The sequence below is a fragment of the Uloborus diversus genome, chromosome 8 (assembly GCF_026930045.1).
Source record: "Uloborus diversus isolate 005 chromosome 8, Udiv.v.3.1, whole genome shotgun sequence".
NCBI lineage: Eukaryota > Metazoa > Arthropoda > Arachnida > Araneae > Uloboridae > Uloborus > Uloborus diversus.
In genome coordinates, this window is record NC_072738.1 from 45,542,386 (window position 1) to 45,562,339 (window position 19,954).

Here is a 19,954-nt window from a genome sequence, read left to right on the forward strand (position 1 = left end):
AGTTAAAATATTTCCAAATGAAGATCAAGTCATATTTGGCTTACATGTAAATTGTTCAATTGAAAATCCTTTTAAAACTGAAAAATTTTATCTATATTACAAGGAGACACTGCAGCTTTTTGTTTAGCCATAGGTTCTTAAATCTCAGTCAAATTTTCTGTATTTCTGCACTACTTTTAGCCCGGAGGCTAGGTAGTGCTGGTAATTAGGCTAACTAAATTAACAGGGGTGTAAAACTTTCTTACACACTTTTATTAGTAGTAATATTTTCTTTGTTACAACCTTTTCAGAGAATCAACACTAGAGTCAATTCACCACTTTGGTAGCATTTATTTGTGATAAAATATGCAAGTTAATTGGACATTCTGCATTCTACTTAAACAGAGTTTATGGGAGAGAAAAAAGTTTGTTTAATCCAGTGTTGATTGATTTATGAGAATATAATTGGGGGGGGGGGCAGAGAGAGAGAGATTAATGAATGTTTACCTTGTCAAAAGCTAAAAAATGATGTTGTTAATCTTCTTCTCTTCTTTTTTTTAAGTCATCCTTCATTCTTTATTTTATGAGTATCTTATGAGGTCTAATTTATTCTTTTCAGTTTTTTTAGATTTTTTTAAATGTCTTAAACGTATATGTAATAGGTAAAGATGAAAAAACAAAAAAGTGTTTTCTTAAATAAACAAACAAAAAAAGAAAAAAAAATTTTAAGCAGTTCAACTAATTGTGTAATTTTTCTCATCAAATCAATAGCACCAACTGGTCAACAATATGACATTGGCATCCATTAAGGCTAATTCTTGTACAGAGAAACCTGTGTAAGTTGACCACTTGAGGTACACTAACTTTAGTGGTCAACTTAGACAGTTGGTCAACTTACAAAATGTTTGTTATATGATTCTGAACCAAAATTGGTGCATATTGGTGGTCAACATAGACAGGTAATCAACTTACAACGGTGGTCAACTTTACAGGCTTTACGGTACTTGTTTTAGATCTTCAAATATATTTTATGTGATTAAATAGTGTTAATCAGCCCTCCCCGGCCCCAAAAAATGCAGGCGTTTTGAAAATAAAATATTGCTTTATAGCAATATTTTATTTTCAAAACACCTGAGAAGTAGAAACCTAATATGAGAATGCAGGATAATAAGAAGGTTAATTACATTACTTATACAATTAGAATGATTACAAAAATTGAGTTCTTTTTCATTCACAAATGTTGTATCAACCCCATAAAAAAGGGGTTTATGATCAGCAAATTAAAGGAGAAAATTAATGAAAAATTTATATATTTTTTTAAATGTAGGTGGGCTGTTTCAACAGTTATGACAAGGCAAAATTTTGTGCCCTCTCCTGATGGTCGGCAGAAAGTTACAGCTTTGGTACCTCTGTTTGACATGTGCAATCATATTGGTGGAAAAGTTAGTTGTTTATTTTGGTGCACTGTTCAATAATCAATATTTCTTTTTATTTAAAATTTAAAACATTTCTTTTCTGTCTTTAACTTGTAGCATTAATATTCAATTAAGAAGCTCAATGAAAAATTAGTTACATTCCAAACTTCTTGCTTTCAAAAAGTGAAAACAAAATAAGTTGTAGTGCATAAATAACAGTGTTCGCACTCAACCTTTCCTTAACCTGGGTCCCAGGGACCCATCAAGGAAAATTCGGGGCTTTCGGTGAAAAAGTCCCTCAAATTTTAAGCAGAAAATCTTATATATTTTTAATGAGTAAAATATATAGGGTGTAGTATTTGTATACTTGAAAAAAATATGAAAAGAAAAAAAGAAAAACAACTCAAGAATTTAAAAAAAATGTTATGAAATAAAATAAATCAGTTATTTTTCCTCTTATTTTCTATGATTATCATTGTAAAATTGTTTTCAAATAATACATATGATAAACTTTGTTATGTGAAACTATTTTTCATTTAAAATAAAATTAATACTCAAAAGTGACTTTTAAGAACAATTCTGCCATAATGTATCAAAGGATTGCCTCCGATTTTTTTAAGCACTGTCTTCCTCTTTGTTTTCCTGGAATTTGTTTTAGGTGAAAATACTAAACAGCCACTGCCTTCAACTGAATTATGATTGGCAATTGCAAAGAAATAGAAGAAATATTGCAAACTCTAAAACGAACTCAATGCAAAAATCGCGATTGTATTTTGCTGTGCCTTACAATAAAGTGAACTAAAATTGGTCACAAATAATTATGATAATATTTTGTGAAAGAAAGACTTTATTTCAATGAAAAGTGTATATCAGCCAATAGGAGAGCAGTGGGACTTCTTACAATACATGTTCTCCTGAGGGAAGTGGTCATATGGGTCACATTCCCTTGAGGTGTAGAGGGAAAAAAAACTACAGTTCTGAAATGTCTGTTTTATTCTAAAACAGCTCAAAAATCTAACTCACCAGAAATTTGATTATAAATTGCATCCATGTGTAATTGATACTCTTATATTGAATAATATAAAGCAACATAAAGAGATTTTTATAGAAATTTTTTTTAACATAGTAATAATTTAATATATGTATGTATTTTAAAACAGTTTAAGCAATAATAATAAAGTATGTCATAAATAAACCTACTCTGTTGTTAATGTAGTAAAATATAGTGATTGATCGTTATTTTTACATTTGAATTGAAAACATTTTACCCAAGTTTTTTTTTAATGCTAATTAGGTTTTCTTTTGTGTGTTTTCCCTTCTCTTGAATGAAATGATTGTTTTAATTTTTAGCTGTCCACCGATTTTAATTTGGAAAAGGATTCTTTAGTGTCTTACTCTTGCAAAGCCTTTTCAACTGGAGATGAAGTAAGTAATTATTTTTTTAAATTATTATTGCCGTTGTTTATGATTATAAATGTAATTTTAAAAATGTAATTTAGACTTTTATTGTACTTCCCTAGCATTTTTCAAGTCCCTATTTGAAATAATGAAGATATCCCACTCCGACAAAGAAAGTGACACAACTCAAAATTTTAGAAAAACGTACTAACTATTGATTTAAAATCCAACTTTAATGCCCTTTCTTGCCACAAAAATTGCACAAAGTTAGCTTATATAACTGGTACTGGGGGCATAAAAGCGTTATAATCAGTAATGACGCATCATTAAAATTTCATAATTCAGTTATGCTTTTTTAGTGTAAAATTATTTATATGGCAGTTTATTTTTTTATTGCATCTTAGTTTATTATTACCTTTTAAACTGGAAGAAGAGGCAAGGTTAAAATGATCAAAAAGTACAGTGGCATTAAACTTGTTAGAAATAGCATTTAACTGCTGCCTATTTCCTAACTTCTCATTTTTGATGGTTAGTCAAAATTTATTGAGAAACGGATAAAGTAGATAAAACTAGAATTATTGCAACACAAATTTTCAAATATGTTGCCCACATGGACTTTGGGTTTAAAGAATCCCATTTTCTGCTTGTCATTAATTAACATTCGACATAGGTGTATTGCCAATTTATGCACACATTTAATAATGTGTGCATAAATTGGCTGATGATATTCTATTTGTTAAGCCTTTTTCTTTGCTTCCATGTATTTTTTTATTCTGTTTTTTTTGGATTTGGGAAAGGGGGGGGGGTATGTTATTATGTTGGAGGGGAGGTGTTATATTTTTTCATAAACATTAAAAAAAATTGAAATTTAAAATGTATAGCAAGTTTTTAAATGACTTAGAAAAAATTTTCAATTTTCTTGTTTTTATGTGAAAAGAAGGAGAAGAATTAAAATGTATCAATGTTCAGGGTGTAATAATGTTTTTACCCCCTCCGCCTCTGTACAACCCTGACATTTGTTTAATTATTTTAAATGCATGTTCAAATTAAAAATTCTTAAAATGCATTTTATCAAGCTTGTTGATATTAATTTTAACTTGTGTGAAAAAGCAATTACGTCTGGACATAATTTTTTTCAGCGTCTCTATTTTCACTGCATTTAATGCTTTTTGTACCACATTAATGTTTTTTCACTCCCTCATAGAAAAAATTATATGCCCTTTTTATTTTCCAAATTTTAAAGAAAAAATTTAATTCATTTCTTCTGCTACAGTTGATTAAAAAAATGTACCTTGAAACTTTAGTACTTCCAAATCCAGTGCCGATTCTTTCCTCCACCAACTTTCCATACTTGATCCATTGCAAATAGGCCAAGAAAAGCTCGATAAAATTTCTATGGCATAGAAATAGGAACACTTTGAATATTGTATTTTTATTGTGCATTGTTGTTCCAAATTAAATCAGCCCTTCAATTTTGGATTCACCGCAAATATGTATAATCTATATATATGCATCATGTCCTCGTTTAACCTGTAACACCTCTATTTTTGCAATAGTTAGTCATAGATGCATACTTCCAATAGCTAAAATAGTCAAAATCAGATGCAGAGTTAAGGTATTGAAAGTTTGAAGCAAAAGAAAATTGCGTCAAAAAATAAATTTTTTATGCGGGTCCTTGGTTTCCTAGCTTATGTTTAGGGAAGTAGTCTTCATTGAAAAATATCACCATCACAAAAAACTTGACAGTTGTGCAACCAAAACTCCAGAATATATTCGAGTTCAAAGTTTTAAGATACCGTGCAGAAGATGAGATTGGAATTTTTTGCCTTTTGAGAAAAATGGCAGGTTCTCAAAGTAAAAAGAACAAAATATTTATATTTTATACTAGCAGTACCCGCACAGCAATGCCCGTGCTAAAAATTTAATGGAAGTCCGTTGAATAAAAAAAAAATTGACACCCCCCTCCCCCTCTGATGTGAAATAAATCATTTTTCTTTGTATAAAATACGTACACACCTTTTCAAAAAAAAAAAAACTATTCAAGTTTTTTTGGAATTTAAAACTTTTCGTCAAATCATTAAATTAGATTTACAGTTGCTTTAAAACTCTATTTAGTGAGTGAAGCGGTTTTTACTGCAATTTAAAATATTTCACCAAATAAACAAAAAAAAAAAACATCAAATAATATTTTTCATATGTAAAAATAATTCCGCAGCTCTATTGTTTATCGCAAAACTTGCCCAGCAACCACGCTATCATAATCGATCCATCTAACGAAAAAAAATGTCATACATTTCACTTAGATAAAAACAAATAAAAAGTTTCTTTTCTTTCAAAACAAAATGCCAAAACAATGAATTACATTAACGGTTGCCTTAAAACAATAATCCTAGATTGAATTGTTCAGCGCCTAATGCGCCAAGCGACCACGCTAACGGAACCCAGCCCTTTTGCGAGTGAAGCGGATGTTTTTTCTTTGGCAATAATAAATGTTTCGCCAAACAAACAAAAAGGTATAAAATCACATTAACAGTAGCTTTCAATTCTTTATATATTAAAAGCTGCGGTACCCGGCTTTGCCCGGTCTACCTTGAGAATAAAAAATTGTGTCAAGTGACATATGTTCAACAATCAAGCTTAAATAATTAAAAAAAAAAAAACACCATGCAAAATTACCCTTCCAAACAATGACGACAGATATTCGCAACTCCCAGAGCTCGAATACGTAACCTTGAGGTGATTAACAATACTACCGAAAAAGGTAAAACATTCCATTCCACATGTTTTCTTTGGGGTAAATTACCGGCTTAAGACAGTTTGTGGTGTAATGTAATTTCAGAAGAATAGAAAAGAAAACTTACCACAAACATGATGAAAAATTACTGTCATTCACAAAGCGTCAAAGCAAGTTATAAGTTAGGCATTTGTTTGTTTTGCCTTTTTCATCCGCCTTTAGACAGTGGCTGCAGTGCTCAATATAGTTTATTGCAGTTGCGAATCAAAATACTTTTAAGAAATTAAGATGCAAAAGATGGATTTTAAAAGCGTAACTATGGAAATATGAAATAAAATAAGTTTGAGAAATAAATGCAAAATGAGGAAATAAACAATGGATTCAAAAAGTGTAACCGTGGAAACGCGAAAATAAAATGGTTAACAACTTGAATCAAAATGACATATTTCGAAATTGATTTAAAAACGCTTGTAACTTTTTTTCCTTTGAAGATAGAAGCTAATTTTTTCAACCATAGGTCGAGAGAGAGCTGGAGTAAAAAATGTCACTTTTTCCAACGGTGCCAAAAAGAGAACTGTGGGACAATTCCTTCACTTTTTATTGATAGATTTAATGAAGAAAGTAGTGCCTAAATTTCAGCTAAGCCTAAAAAAGTTCGAGATAAAAACGCAAGTTACTCCCGCTATAATTAAGTTAAGAGCATTGAAACAAATTGTTTGGAACGCAGAAAATTCTACCCTTTTCAACGATACATAATATTAATATGTGCAAGTAATAATTCACCCCTTTTTTTTTCGAATTATAGCCTATGTTACTCGGTAAGAAAGCACCTTTCATATAGTGAAGAAATTTTTCAAATAGGTGCAGTGGTTCCGGAGATTACCTCGAACATATAAACACACAAAAATCCACCCTCTCTCTATAATGTTAATATAGATTGCTATTGAAAAAATAATTTAAGTATTATGCTATGAGATATAAAAAATACACTGTAGAAACTCGTAAAAATTTGACAAAAAAAAATCAACAACCACTATCTATGCTCACATATAATTTTAAACCTATGCAGTTCTCCCCAAAAGGTGTTATTGACTGCAAGTGGGAAGTGGTGTAAGTCACTAAATGCTGCATTTCATATCTCATGTATATTTGTCGGACTGTCAAACATTTTGTGTTGGAATTGTTTTTCAATGGATATTATTTCTCTCGATATAATTTGGAAGATCCGGAGTTCGTATAAAATGTCAGCTTTCGTAATTTTTCGCTTTTTTTTTTGCTTCAAACTTTTGATATTTTAACTCTGCGCCTCTTTTTACTTCCATTTTTGCAATTGGAAGTATGCATCTAGATCTCTAATGGATGCAAAAATGGAGGTGTTGCAAGTTAATCAAGGACATGCTGTATATATGAGAGTGCTGTGTGGATGTAAATAATTTTAAATCATGTACAGATTCGTTTTTAGGTTTGCATGTTTTATGGTGCTAGAACAAACGGTGAATATTTTGTACACAATGCTTTTGTATACCCAGAGAATGAGAATGATGCCCTTGAAATTAAGTTAGGTATGTTAAAAATTTCATGATCATACTCAAATAAAAAGATTTTAAAGTGAAAAGCTTCAAACCTTGTTTTTATTAATATAGGAATAAGCAAAAGTGATCCTCTCTATTCTCTTAGAAATGATTTGTGCAACAAAACCATTGAATTTTCCATTGTAAGTATTTCATTGTAAGTCTGTTTAAAAAGAAGTTTTTAATCTATTATCAACCACCGGTTTACAGATTTTTTTTTTTTGTAAAAGCACAATATCCTTTAACATCTTACAATAATTATTTTGGGGATTAAACTAGAAAATGCTTCCCGGAAATATTTTTTTATTACGATAATGCAGAAGGCAGGCTTTAAGCTGCACAAAACAAGATTCGCATATTCTTTTATTCCTGTTATAAATATTTGCTTCCTATACTTTTTTACGTTTATGTGCTATGTCTTAAATGAAGTAAAAGTTTATAATATCTATTGTTTACTGCCAGCTTACCAAAAAAAAAAAAAAAAAAAAATTGTAAAAGCATAACATCCTTTAATAACTTACAACAAATATTTTCTATTCTAATCTTATGCAGTAGTAGTTTGATGATCACAAACTTGGAACCCAGTTTAACTAGTATGTATGTGTCCCTTACATGGCTGTTGGAAATAAGGGATAAAGAGGAGGCGCTGAATGCTCCCTATTAGCATGTTGTATTTCAGACTAGAAAAATGCAAGCTTGTTGACATGTATACTGCCATGGGATGATAAAGGGCAGTATCTACAGAAGTGAGTTTTTGAGATATTTGAAGAGATGAGTTTTGGAGGCTATACTAAAAATAGAGAAATGTGGGAATTTGACATTTTTTTGTGCTTTGTTTTCAGCTCAAACCAAAGGAACAAGCTTGTGCAATAAAGCTAAAATACAGTGGGCGACAAAAGTGCAAAAAAAAAAAAGTTTCAGATACAACCTTTTACCTTCTCATGGCAGTATGTGTCTGCAGGCTACATCTTTCTTAAAATACACTACCAGCTCAGTTATTCCATCCGAGGACTGCAGTTTCGTCCTTTTTAGCACTCATCAGCCCGGAATAGGAACCACATGAGCTGGAGGAGAAAAACCTCTTAAGAGAGCCAAACAAACTGGTAGCTAATGTAGAATTAGCACAAATAACTGAACTGGTGGTGTATTTTAAGTATTTCTGCCTTAGCCCTGGCTTAGGGCGATAACTTACTACAAAATACATAATGTGTTGCAAAAGTTTTTACTTATCTGATTCAGCTATATTACAACAAAGAAGTAAACATTAAATTACCTTAATAGTTCAAATTTATCAGGAAGCTCCTATACGTAGTTTTGATTGTTACTTAAAAATGTGCTTCAAAGATTTTATCAGCCTAAACAATCTAACCACCTTTGGACTTTGATGTTTCAACAAACCTTTAAATGTTCAACTATATTGTCATCATGTCATCACATTGCTTAATTTTTCCCCATAGAACTATTTAAAAACTTTTTTGCTGTTCAATTCCTACTTTTCCAAGAAATCTGCCACTTCCAGAATTGAAATTTAATTACCAATTTAGTAAAACCAAATTTTAGTTAAAAGGATTTTTTAGACTCATGTCTGTACCTCAGACTGTTTTAAAAATTTTTAAGCAAACCTCAGACTTTTAATCATTTAAAACTTATAACTATGGCCCAATTTTTTCTCTTTTTATAAACATAAAATCATACCAAGCAATATTGTACTTTGAATTCACCCATCTTAAGTTCTGCTAGTTTTTTGAAAAGAATCTTCGTCTCGCGACTGCTTCATTTCCAGAATGATGGTCTGTTATCAGGAATTAGCTGTGGTACAATTCTTTTAACAAGCATTTATGTTGACCTTCAGAAGGCTGCATCATTAAATTTTTATTGCTAAGAAGTATGCCTATATTTTGTATGTTTTTTTGAACAAAATATGACTTCACTTTTTCTTTTCTGTGCAAAATGTTGTGTATATTTTCAGACTTAATTGCCCTCTCATGCTTGTTATTGATACTTCAATTATCACTGCAGGATGTGTTTATTACAATAAAAAATTTAGAAATACAATTTACAGTCACAGTTTAAATGATTAACAAATGAGAAGTTTTACATCAAAATCTTAAGAACTGTTTATATACATGTGTCCATATTTAATTTTTGATAAGATCATATTTTGTTTATCTTGCGTAAAAATTCTTCGTATGAGTTCATTATAAAGGAAGATTTGAAATAGTAAAACAGCTGTTTCATTTTAGTAAAATGAATGCACAATTTCAAGAATAATTAAATTTAAGAAAAAAACAAAATGATGGTCTGAAAGTTTAAATTATATTTGGGGTGAGGAGGAAAAGAAAAAAATTAATTTAAAGAGAAGTAGAGCTGCATAATCTATACTAATATTATAAAGAGAGAGACCAGATTTTTGTGTGTTTATATGTTCAAGGTAATCTGCGGAACCACTGCAACTATTTGAAAAATTCCTTCACTACATGAAAGGTGCATTCTTACTGAGTGACATAGGCTATAAAATATGCTTATATGTCTTTATACTATTTTTTAAAACTAATAAGTTCTCTTCTCTACCAGTTTGTGTTTTGTGCTGTTTAATTCTTATTTATACGTAAAAACGAACCACGTTTGCTCTGCATCCGCAATGACAAAAAGGTTGACGGTTCTCTTTTAAACTGAAAACTGAGGGATGGGCACATGTGAAAAAGATAAAGATCTCACAATGCCACCAGGAGAACCACCAAAACTTTTTCCGGTATTTGAGGATGCAGAAGATCGGGTTTGTCGCATTATATTAGCCTAGCACATTGAAAACCGTTTAGGGTCACATAATGTTAGCGCATCAAAATTTAGTGAAATGAAATAAAACTGCGATTCGCTGCGGAAGAATTAGTTATTGAATTCAATTAGTGTAGATAGATGATAATAATCCGTGTTTCTGAAAGCTGTAATTTTGCATGCATTAGTACATTTAGTTTAGAAAATTAGTAACTGAAAGGGTAATTGCACACAATTACCCTACTTTCAAATTTAAGAGTTAAAACAACAATGAACAAAAAACAGTGGAGAGGAAAGTATTTGACAAAGAGGAAAAAATAAATAAAAATTATTTGTGGAACTATTCTTCATGATGACTTTATTTAAGCATTTAAAAACGATATGAAGGGCTACGGGGTCCAAAGGATATGAAGGGGTACGGGGTCAAATTCCATTTTCCTAAAAAACTCTGGTTAACCTATAGGAACACGTAGATTATTACAGACAGTATTCAAGAGAAATATTATACAGGCAGGAATCATCGTAGTGAGTGAGTTTTAACATGGAAGAATGAGGCTAACTTGGATACGATTCGAGATTTCAAGCTCAAAAACATAATGAGGAAAATTTGAGCATGGTGGACTATGATCATTCTTCCCCGTGGCCCTTCATATAGTTAACTAATAGTAAACTAATATAGCTCACAAATAGCCTATCAAAAGGAAAATGCAAAAAAAAAATTTTTAAATGGAGGCATATGGAAAAAGCAAGTTTCCTGATGGAAACAAGAACAACCTTTTAAAAGACATCCCTAGCTTGAGAAAAACTCACCTCTTAGTAGAATGTACAATATTCATTCTAATAGCTAATCTGAATTTGGTCACCTAAGAATTCATTTGTAATATTTTCGTGGTCCTACATATTTACAAAGTCGATTAACAGTTAAAGATCCTGCCAGCCAATCAAGCAGCATATAAAGAACTCGGTCTTATAGACGCCGACATACCTTGGAAACTTATATGTGTAATTTTCTGACTCTGCTCCTAAACTCAGATAATTGTTTACAACTATTTTAACTTTTATGTCAACTTTTAAACCCTATTGCTTTATGGCAAACATTTAAAAAATATCTCTTTGACGACATATTGCGTGGAGAGGGTTAGCAGAAATACTTTGATTGTCGTTCAATGTCAAGAAATATAAAAATTAAAGGCAAAATTTGTGAATGAAGCGGACACTCAACAGGGGACTTTTGTTTGCTGCCGCCGCAGAGAATCAACGAAAAAGTTCTATTGAAACATGATTATCACATGAAAACCAGGAACGTAAATTAATGTTGATCGGCATACCCCGTGGAACTGGAAAAAAATAATAAATTCAGCACTTTTAAAAATCAACCAACAGGCTTCTGCGATGTTTATTTTACGGAACTGCAGGGAATTTAATTAGAAGTAAAAAAACTGACCATTTCACATTAAAACTACTTTGAATATCTCCTACAGAAACACTCCGTATTTTTAACAAGAAATAATGGACAATTGGGAGAATTTCTTTAATAGGGTAATCCTCTGGACTTCTCTTCATGCTTCTAAAATTAAAGGCGATATCTTACTAATTTTATTGCGCAACTATAATTTGTCTAATCTCTTCAGTGGAATTCAACCCCAATGTAATTCACTACGGAATAATATGATTGCTCTTACTGTTGCATCCCCATGGTCCCCATATATTTTCTTTTCCAATTTAAGCAATTACAATATCCAATGAAAATTTCTTATGCCATTTACATCATCAAACGTACAACTATACGATACCTAGTGCAACGTTACATACAGGAAAAATGTGGACATCAGTGGGAATTATATGTTGGTCTCTCTTGATCTGGAAATGATGTAATTCAATTTGTTTCAAAACTCATAAAAATGAAAGAAAAAAATATTGCTTCAAATTAAATAGTACCTTTATAATATTCCATTTAAGATAGATAGTATTTTTAACCCGAACTAGGTCAGGACGGGCCTCTAGTGTTATTAATAAATTCAGTGAGTAAGGGAATGATTGATGTGATGTATTCTACAGACATAGATCTAATTAAAAACTAGCATCAGTTATTTACAAAAGGAAAAGTGAGAAAAAATGACATTGAAGTATATAACTGCAATGAAGGGAGATATATAATAAGGGTTTTTACATAATTAAATTGGAAAAGGAAATTTAGCATTCAAAATTTCTTTATCTTTTTTTTTTATTAATAGATATTTTTAATAGAGTTTTTCTTTTTCTTCTAATCTCTTTGAATCAGGAAGTAGTTGATTCTGTGTGAGAATTACTGTTATGTTTAACCTTTCCAACAATTGATTTTTCTTTAGTGAAAAATGTTTACTCTGTCTTCATACTTAACCCATTAATGCCGGTTTCGAAAAAAAACAATAAACTATGATAATTTTATTAGTATTTATTTATTTTATGACTAGTAAGTGCATTATATACAAATTTAATTTTTCCCGTTAAATTTTCTATTTTTATTTTTATGGTAGATTTTTCTACCAACCGGCGTTTGTATGGTGTGATCACATTTTGTTTGCAAATTTTGCATTTATTGTTTGATTGCAATAATTGCATTGATTACCAATTATAATTATTTATAATTGTAGAATATTACTTACGCTTACATAAAAGAGTTTTCTCATTACAATTTCATTTATTTCAAAAGAAAAAAGAAATGTGTTCATTTTGTAAAACAAAATTTTATGAAATATGAACTTGAAAAAATCGATACTAAAAATGTAGTAAAATTTCGAACTGAATATATTTTTAACCGAAAATTTATGCATCACAATCTTCTCGAAATGAATAGCGAATCTTCATTTCAAAAAGTCTGAAACATTCGCCATTCTTTTACAGCACTTTGCACAAATTGCCCCCCAAAAAAAGTGACCACCACATTTTTTTTTTTTTTTTTTTGCAACAATTTCTAATACCGTATTCTTCTACGGATCAAAAAGGTCTATCCGACAATACACTTGTTATCTGTTTCAATTACTACGATATTGGAATAATAAAATTATTTTTCTCAAAAGCATCTCATTTACTGTTTGATTCACACCATGTCCTGAATACTTCATTGCTTGTAATTGCTACTGCAGTACTGCCGTTCCATTTTACAGCATCATCTTTATAGCAGCATTACCACACGCTATTCTTGGTTGATTGTGTGTGTGTGTTTCTTCATTTCATGTCTTGAACCCAATGGAACATACATTTGTATACTCTTTCAATGTATAAGTTGAAAGAATATCATTTAGCACAGTAATAAAAGTAAAAAATTGCCCATAATGGCATGCGTTTCCTCTGGTACTTAGGTTCTTATTTTTCCATACTATACCAATATACTATACAAATACTATATCAATACTAATATTTTATGCTTTACCAATTCGTCTAGGTGACGCAATATGGTACCGAAAAAAAATAAAAGTCCGTATTACGAAAATAACACCCACAGCTTATATTCAAATCAAATCGAATTTCCTCTTATCAGCTTTTTGCGTCCATACCGTCCATAATAAATTAACAATAATACTAAAATACTTAAAAATCTTTTAAAAATATCACTTATTTGTACAAATTTTAGATCAAACACTTTGCCCGAAGCAAGACATTGACTACATATTCGCCGGTTGGTACAATTTTCTACCATTGAAAGTAAAAGAGAATTCATAACACGAAACAAAGATAAAAACATCTTTTTAAAAGTATATCTGAATCAAATACACTGTTACAATTATGGTACAATTTTAAAACCTTTTTGAAATTACTAAAATACATGCAAAACTTGCATTTTACTTTTTGACGGAAGATGAATGCTTTTGGAGTTATGATTTATTCAAGTTTTAAGCCTACTGTTACGACCGTTTTTAACAAAGATACAGTAAACATATTTTTTTCTCCTTTCTGTGATTATTTACTATGTAAAATGTACAGCTATTGGGGTGATAGCATCATGTAAGGACGAATTATAATTTTTTTTCCCGGTTGGTATATTTTTGTACCAACCAGCATCAATGGGTTAGCATTAATTTACTTAGTAATTTCTTTAATTTCTTTTTTAAGGATTAAACATAGATTTATTTTTTGTTTTTTTAACCTTTTGCTGCCAAAATAGTTATATCCCATAGAAAAAAATATATGCGTATAATGTTAAGGAGTATTGTATTTAACACACATAAAGTGGATTTTTGTTTTTAACATTTTTGAATTTTCAAAAGAGGTGTGTGACTCTGTGACTGAAATATTGACTTGTGTTAGTACCAATAACATTAATGTAAAGCAAGCAATATTGCAACACTTAAGTCACACTGGTAAACAGAGGATTGATGCTCCTGTAGGGAAATATAATAGTGAACTTTGATGTGTCTTCACAGTAATGTGAGCAGTAGAGGGTTAAAATTTTTAGAATTTGAAGGTTGAAAACAGAACCATAAAGTACACAATACAAACAATTTATGATTTTTTTTCCATTTAATTGATATTCTTTTTATGCCTTTTTTTTGTGTGTGTGTAAAAAATGTAGCACTGTAAAATTGGTTTTTATTTTAGGAATGATGCTTTTCGAATCAGTAAAGAAAAATATATTAGTGAAAGACTATTATTGTTTTTAAAGATAATAGTTATGAAATCAGGTAAGTGTTTTTTTTTTCTTTTTTTTTTCACCTGAATGACATTAAAAAAATGTTGATGTATTTTTTTTTTAGTAATAGTATTTTTTAGTTCACAAATACCATGAAAAAAATGCCCAATTAATAAAATAAAACTAAAGAACATGCAATGAAGTTTTGAAGCAAACTTATGTTTATTTAAAATGAACTATTCAATATCTATTTAAATACATGTTTTGAATTAAACATGTACATTCTTATCTCACGGTAGCTAAGAAAAATTCTTCATTCGCCGTTTGATGCTTGTACCTTTCTGACACTGGAAATTTAATTGAATTTCAATCATGTTTAAATATGAATACATGTGATAGTACATTCATAAATTACATCAAAACGGTTTGAAAATCATGTCAAAAGGAACAAATGCCAATTTACTTGTATGTTATATGGTATGTTTGGCTGGTATTTTTTATGACTTTGGTTATATCGTGCTTTCGGATGTATCACGCTTTTTTATTTTTGTCCCCCGAAAAGAGCGATATAACAAGGGGTTACTGTTTAAAGAAATTATTTATTGCTAGGATCAAAAGTTTAATAGTAAGAAGTGATGTTACAGAAATATTTATGACAATGCTCATAACTTTTTGAAGTATACCCTTCATGGTAAAGGGGGCAGTATTCTATTTGAATGCTTAGTAAATACATTAGTGGATTTATACTTTGATTATATATTACCATGTTTTGAAATTTTAGATGAGCTGCAACATGCTATAAGTGAAGCAGACAACATACACACTGTTTTAGAAAAAAATTCAGACCTAAACCATAGAGCTTTAAGATTTTTGAGAGACAGAATTCAACTTCTATTAAAATCATACAGAACAACTTTGGAGGTAAGACTGAATATGACTACTTTTATGAAATGCTAACTGAATAATGTTTAAAAATATTGATTTAAATTTTCTCATGAAATAAAATTTCATATTATATTGAATATAATGCTTAAAAGTTGAATATTTATTTGAACTCAACTTGATAGGGCATGTTTCTGAATCCACAAAAACTTGAAAAGTTTAGTGCATCATTAATGAGAATTTTTTTTTCTGAAAGCAAAGCTGACTGTTATATCACTGTAAAATGCAGCTCACTCTGAATAAGAAAAACATTCATGCATCTCATGAAAGCTGATTTTCCGCAAAGTCATATAAAAGATGATGAGATTTAACAGAAAAAAAGTAGTTATTTAAATGAATTTTTTGCTGGAATTACTTTAAATTGAGGAAATGGGGGGTGGGGGGGAGAATTATAACTAGTATGTTGTGGCCATCACAAAACTTTCTTCTATATTTTTCTCATAATTCTGATCCCTCCCCATGCTTGATGAGGAAGTAATATTCCCAACGAAAACAGAATTACACACGTCAAACCTTGACAACCGTCCCAATGTCTGAATTATTGCAAAAGCAAAGCAAAGAGTGAAAATTGAAAGTTACTTTAAAAGCCTTGCTTGAATTAATTACAAATATTTTAATTGTTAACAAACATAAGATGGCAACAGTTAAAAATTTTAAATTATTGAGATAATATTTCCAATCATTTCCATACAATTAAAATCACGAGAAATATGCAGACGACAGTCTATTACGATTTATCTTTCTTATTGTTGCATTAATAAAGCTATTTTTATTCAAAAAAAAAAAAAAATACCAGCACCTCTTGGAGCAATTGGTGCCAAAATTGAACCAATGCCTGTTTACGTATGGATTCACATTTATTCCAAATTTCATCCAGAACGTAGCATTACTTCTTGCGATATGGCACTCGCAATGGAGAAAAAGAACGTGCGATTGCATCACCCCCCTTTTCCGCTGTTGACACCAAAATAGAATCGGTTTTTATACCCTCTAAGGGAAACTTGTTGATAAATTTTTGTTTGATTCCGTTCATTATTTCTTAAGATACAGCAGTCACAATTGATAACAAAAAACGTTCTATAGCTCAACCCCCGTTTGAGATATTGACAGCAAAATTCAATCAGCACCTGTTTTTTGTTAGGGGCAACATATGGACCAAATTTTGTTTGATTCCACCTGTTACTTCTGGTGGAATAGCAGGCATGCATAACTCAAGAAACGTCCCATTGCTCCACCCCCCTTGGAGGAATTCGAGCCAAAAACCATTGGGCACAAGTTCACATTGGGGCACATGTGTACCAAATTACGTTCGATTTCATGCAGTAGTTTTTGCTGTAGAGCAGCCACAAAAAACTGGTCACACACTTACGTGACACACGGACATACACAGACAGACATACATTTTCCAACTAGTATGTTGTGGCCATCACGAAACTTTCTTCTATATCTTTTTTAATAATTCTGATTCCCCCCCATGCTTAATGAGGAAGCAGTATTCCCACCAAAAACAAAATTACATATGCCAAAACTTGACAACCGTTCCAATTCCCGATTTATCTCAAAAGCAAACCAAAGAATGAAAATTGAAAATTATTTTAAAAGCCTTGCTTAAAATAATTTCAAACATTTATTTGTTAACAAACACAAGATGGCAACAGTTTAAAAGTTTGAATTTTTGTGATTTTCTGGTCATTTTTTATCAAAGAAAATCACGCGAAATACGCGGACGACAGTCTATTACAATTTCTCTTTCTTATTATTGCAGTTATAAAGCTATTTTTATTCACTCAAAAATTTTTTTAAAAAAATCAGCCTCCCATGGAGCAATTGACACCAAAATTGAACCAACGCCTGTTTACATATAGATTCACATTTATTCCTAATTTCATCCAGAACATAGATTACTTCTTGAGATATGGCACTCACAATGGAGAAAAAGAATGTGCGATTGCATCACCCCCTTTTCAGCTGTTGACACCAAAATAGAATCGGCTCTTATACCCTCTAAGGGAAACTTGTCGATAAATTTTTGTTTGATTCCGTTCATTATTTCTTGAGATACAGTAGTCACAATCGATGACAAAAAACGTTCTATAGCCCCCCTTTTGAGATATTGACACTAAAATTGAATCAGCTCCTGTTCTTGTTAGGGGCAACATATGGACCAAATTTTGTTTGATTCTGCCTGTTACTTCTTGGGGAATAGCAAGCATGCATAACTCACGAAACGTCCCATTGCTCCACCCCCCTTGGAGGAATTCACACCAAAAACCAATGGCACAAGTTCACATAGGGGCACATACGTGTACCAAATTTCGTTCGATTTCATGCGGTAGTTTTTGCTGTAGAGCGGTCACAAAAAACTGGTTACAGACATGCTTGACACACACGCACACTGACAGACACATTTTCCAAAAATGGTCGAAATGGACTTAGCACACCTCAAAACGTTCGCATCTGTCAAAATTCGAAATTCGAAAATATGCACGAATCCAATACTTTCTTCTATACATTAGATATAAAAGAAAGAAAAATTTGTTGAAATGGACTCAGCACATCTCAAAACGTTCAATTCCTTCAAAAATCGAAAATTTGCACAAATCCAATGCTTTCTTCTATAGATTAGATGTAGAAGAAAGTAATAAAAAGCAGAAATGGATAGACAATTAAGTGTGTTTTTTGTTTCTCAAAAATAAAGTGATGTAGATAAAGAGCAAAATTACTTTTGTCGCAAGTCACAAGGCGGCTAAATGAAGAAAAAAAAGTGGTTTTTTAAAAATGTTAATCACCACTAAAAAGAAGCTAATGATTTGAAAATGTATAAAGTGCATTAAGTAACTGGTAAAATATTTTCTGCCAAAATCCAGATGCAGTATTTATGTATTAATTTATTAAAAATATGTTCTTTCCATTAATTATTGTACTCAGGGATTATAAACTTCAACAAATAAAAAAAAAGTAGGGTAGAGAGAAGAGGGAAAAAAAGGGGCTTCAAATGAAATTGTTAATGGATTGTGATAACTGAACTGTTGGTATGTTGCATGTAGTTCTGCTTTAACCCAGGCTTAAAGACAGTAGCTTACTAATTAATTATCCTCTTTTGCGTGTAAAAGCTAGACACCAGGTAGTTAAAGTATCTCCATTAAATGATTTAAGCAAATTACCATTTGCTTTGCCGAAGAAAAAAAAAAACTTAATAGTGGCCCGATTGCTAATAAAGAAAGCATTTTCTAAAATTGCCATAATTCTCAAAAAGATTACAGACATTAAGAAAGTGTTAAAATACATACAAAGTGATGTTTTGGCTTTTTATGAAGAAATTTGGCCCAACACGGATTTGAATGATCCGGGAGAGAGTTTCTGAATTTATAGATTTGGTTCAGCTTTTAGCCCCTTTGGTACATTGCCGAGAGAAGCGGATAGATTCTTACGACTAGATTTTGCAGGAAAGCAAAGAAAATTCTGGAAGAAAAAAAGCTCAAAATAATAAATTGATGGTCACACTCTATGTTACTCAACTTTAATCATCAATAAGTTTATTTATTTATTCAAATTAAATTTATCAGTCTTACATTTATAGGATTATTTTGTAGTTAACCATCTGGCAAACACACAATATATTAAAAAATGCACACAGTTACTCTAAACACCAACAATGTAAGATGTTAGTGTTAGCTAGTCACAGAAAACAACAGTAATAAAATTTGGCATTTTATAACCAGGGCTGCAGAGTCGGAGGAAAAATGACGGACTCTGGGAATTTAAGAGCCTTCCACTCCAACTCCTTTACCCCAAAATCAGCCCGACTCGTGACTCTGCAAGCTCTGTTAGAGTTGTGGACTTTGAGGGAAAATGACCGACACCACTTCCAACTCTTGAAATTTTAAACCCTTGACTTCCGACTCCGATTCCTTTACCCCAAAATTAATCCGACTCTGCAGCCCTGTTTATAACGTCATTGCATGATGATATTTATGTAGAATAAATAATCAATTATTAATGCTTAAAATACTTAACATAAATTAATGGTGCCTTATTTCTTTTTGCTTTGTATGGAAGCAAAAAGCTGTAAATTTATTTCCATTTTTATTTTACTTTATCTTAACAGGAAGATGAAACTATACTCAAGTCCAGTGTGTTTGAATCCAACCATCAGCAGTTAATTGTGAATCTGCGAATTTGCGAGAAGAAAATATTTCATTGCGTCTATGATTACTGCTGTAAAAATGTTGAATGATTTTTATATTTGTCCTATTTTGAAAATTTACCATGTTTTGAATTTTGTACTTAATTTGTTTTCTGATACTTGAGTGCTGTAGTTTGTACATGCTTGTTTTTAAATTAAATTGAAAAATAAGCTTTTAAGCTGAAAACTTTTTGTAAAAGATCAACTTAATAAGCTTACATTTTTTATTCACTAGCAAAATACAGTTCCATTTTACAAGTTTCGGACATTCATTAATGCTTGAAATTGCAGCATTGAAAAAATGCATTTCGTTTTTGAACTTAATTTATATTTAAATCATGGACT

General features: G+C 30.9%; 1 protein-coding gene across 1 annotated transcript in view; it reads left to right on the forward strand.

Moving 5' to 3' along the window:
- The window catches only part of LOC129228341 (actin-histidine N-methyltransferase-like), a 48,541-nt gene extending 28,881 nt beyond the window's left edge, over positions 1 to 19,660 (forward strand). Inside the window, 8 exon segments of the mRNA XM_054863020.1 lie at positions 1,307 to 1,421; positions 2,745 to 2,819; positions 6,989 to 7,088; positions 7,170 to 7,223; positions 7,225 to 7,240; positions 14,451 to 14,533; positions 15,263 to 15,402; positions 19,532 to 19,660. Coding sequence (XP_054718995.1) covers positions 1,307 to 1,421; positions 2,745 to 2,819; positions 6,989 to 7,088; positions 7,170 to 7,223; positions 7,225 to 7,240; positions 14,451 to 14,533; positions 15,263 to 15,402; positions 19,532 to 19,660 — 712 coding nt within the window.
- The last annotated feature ends 294 nt before the right edge of the window (positions 19,661 to 19,954 follow it).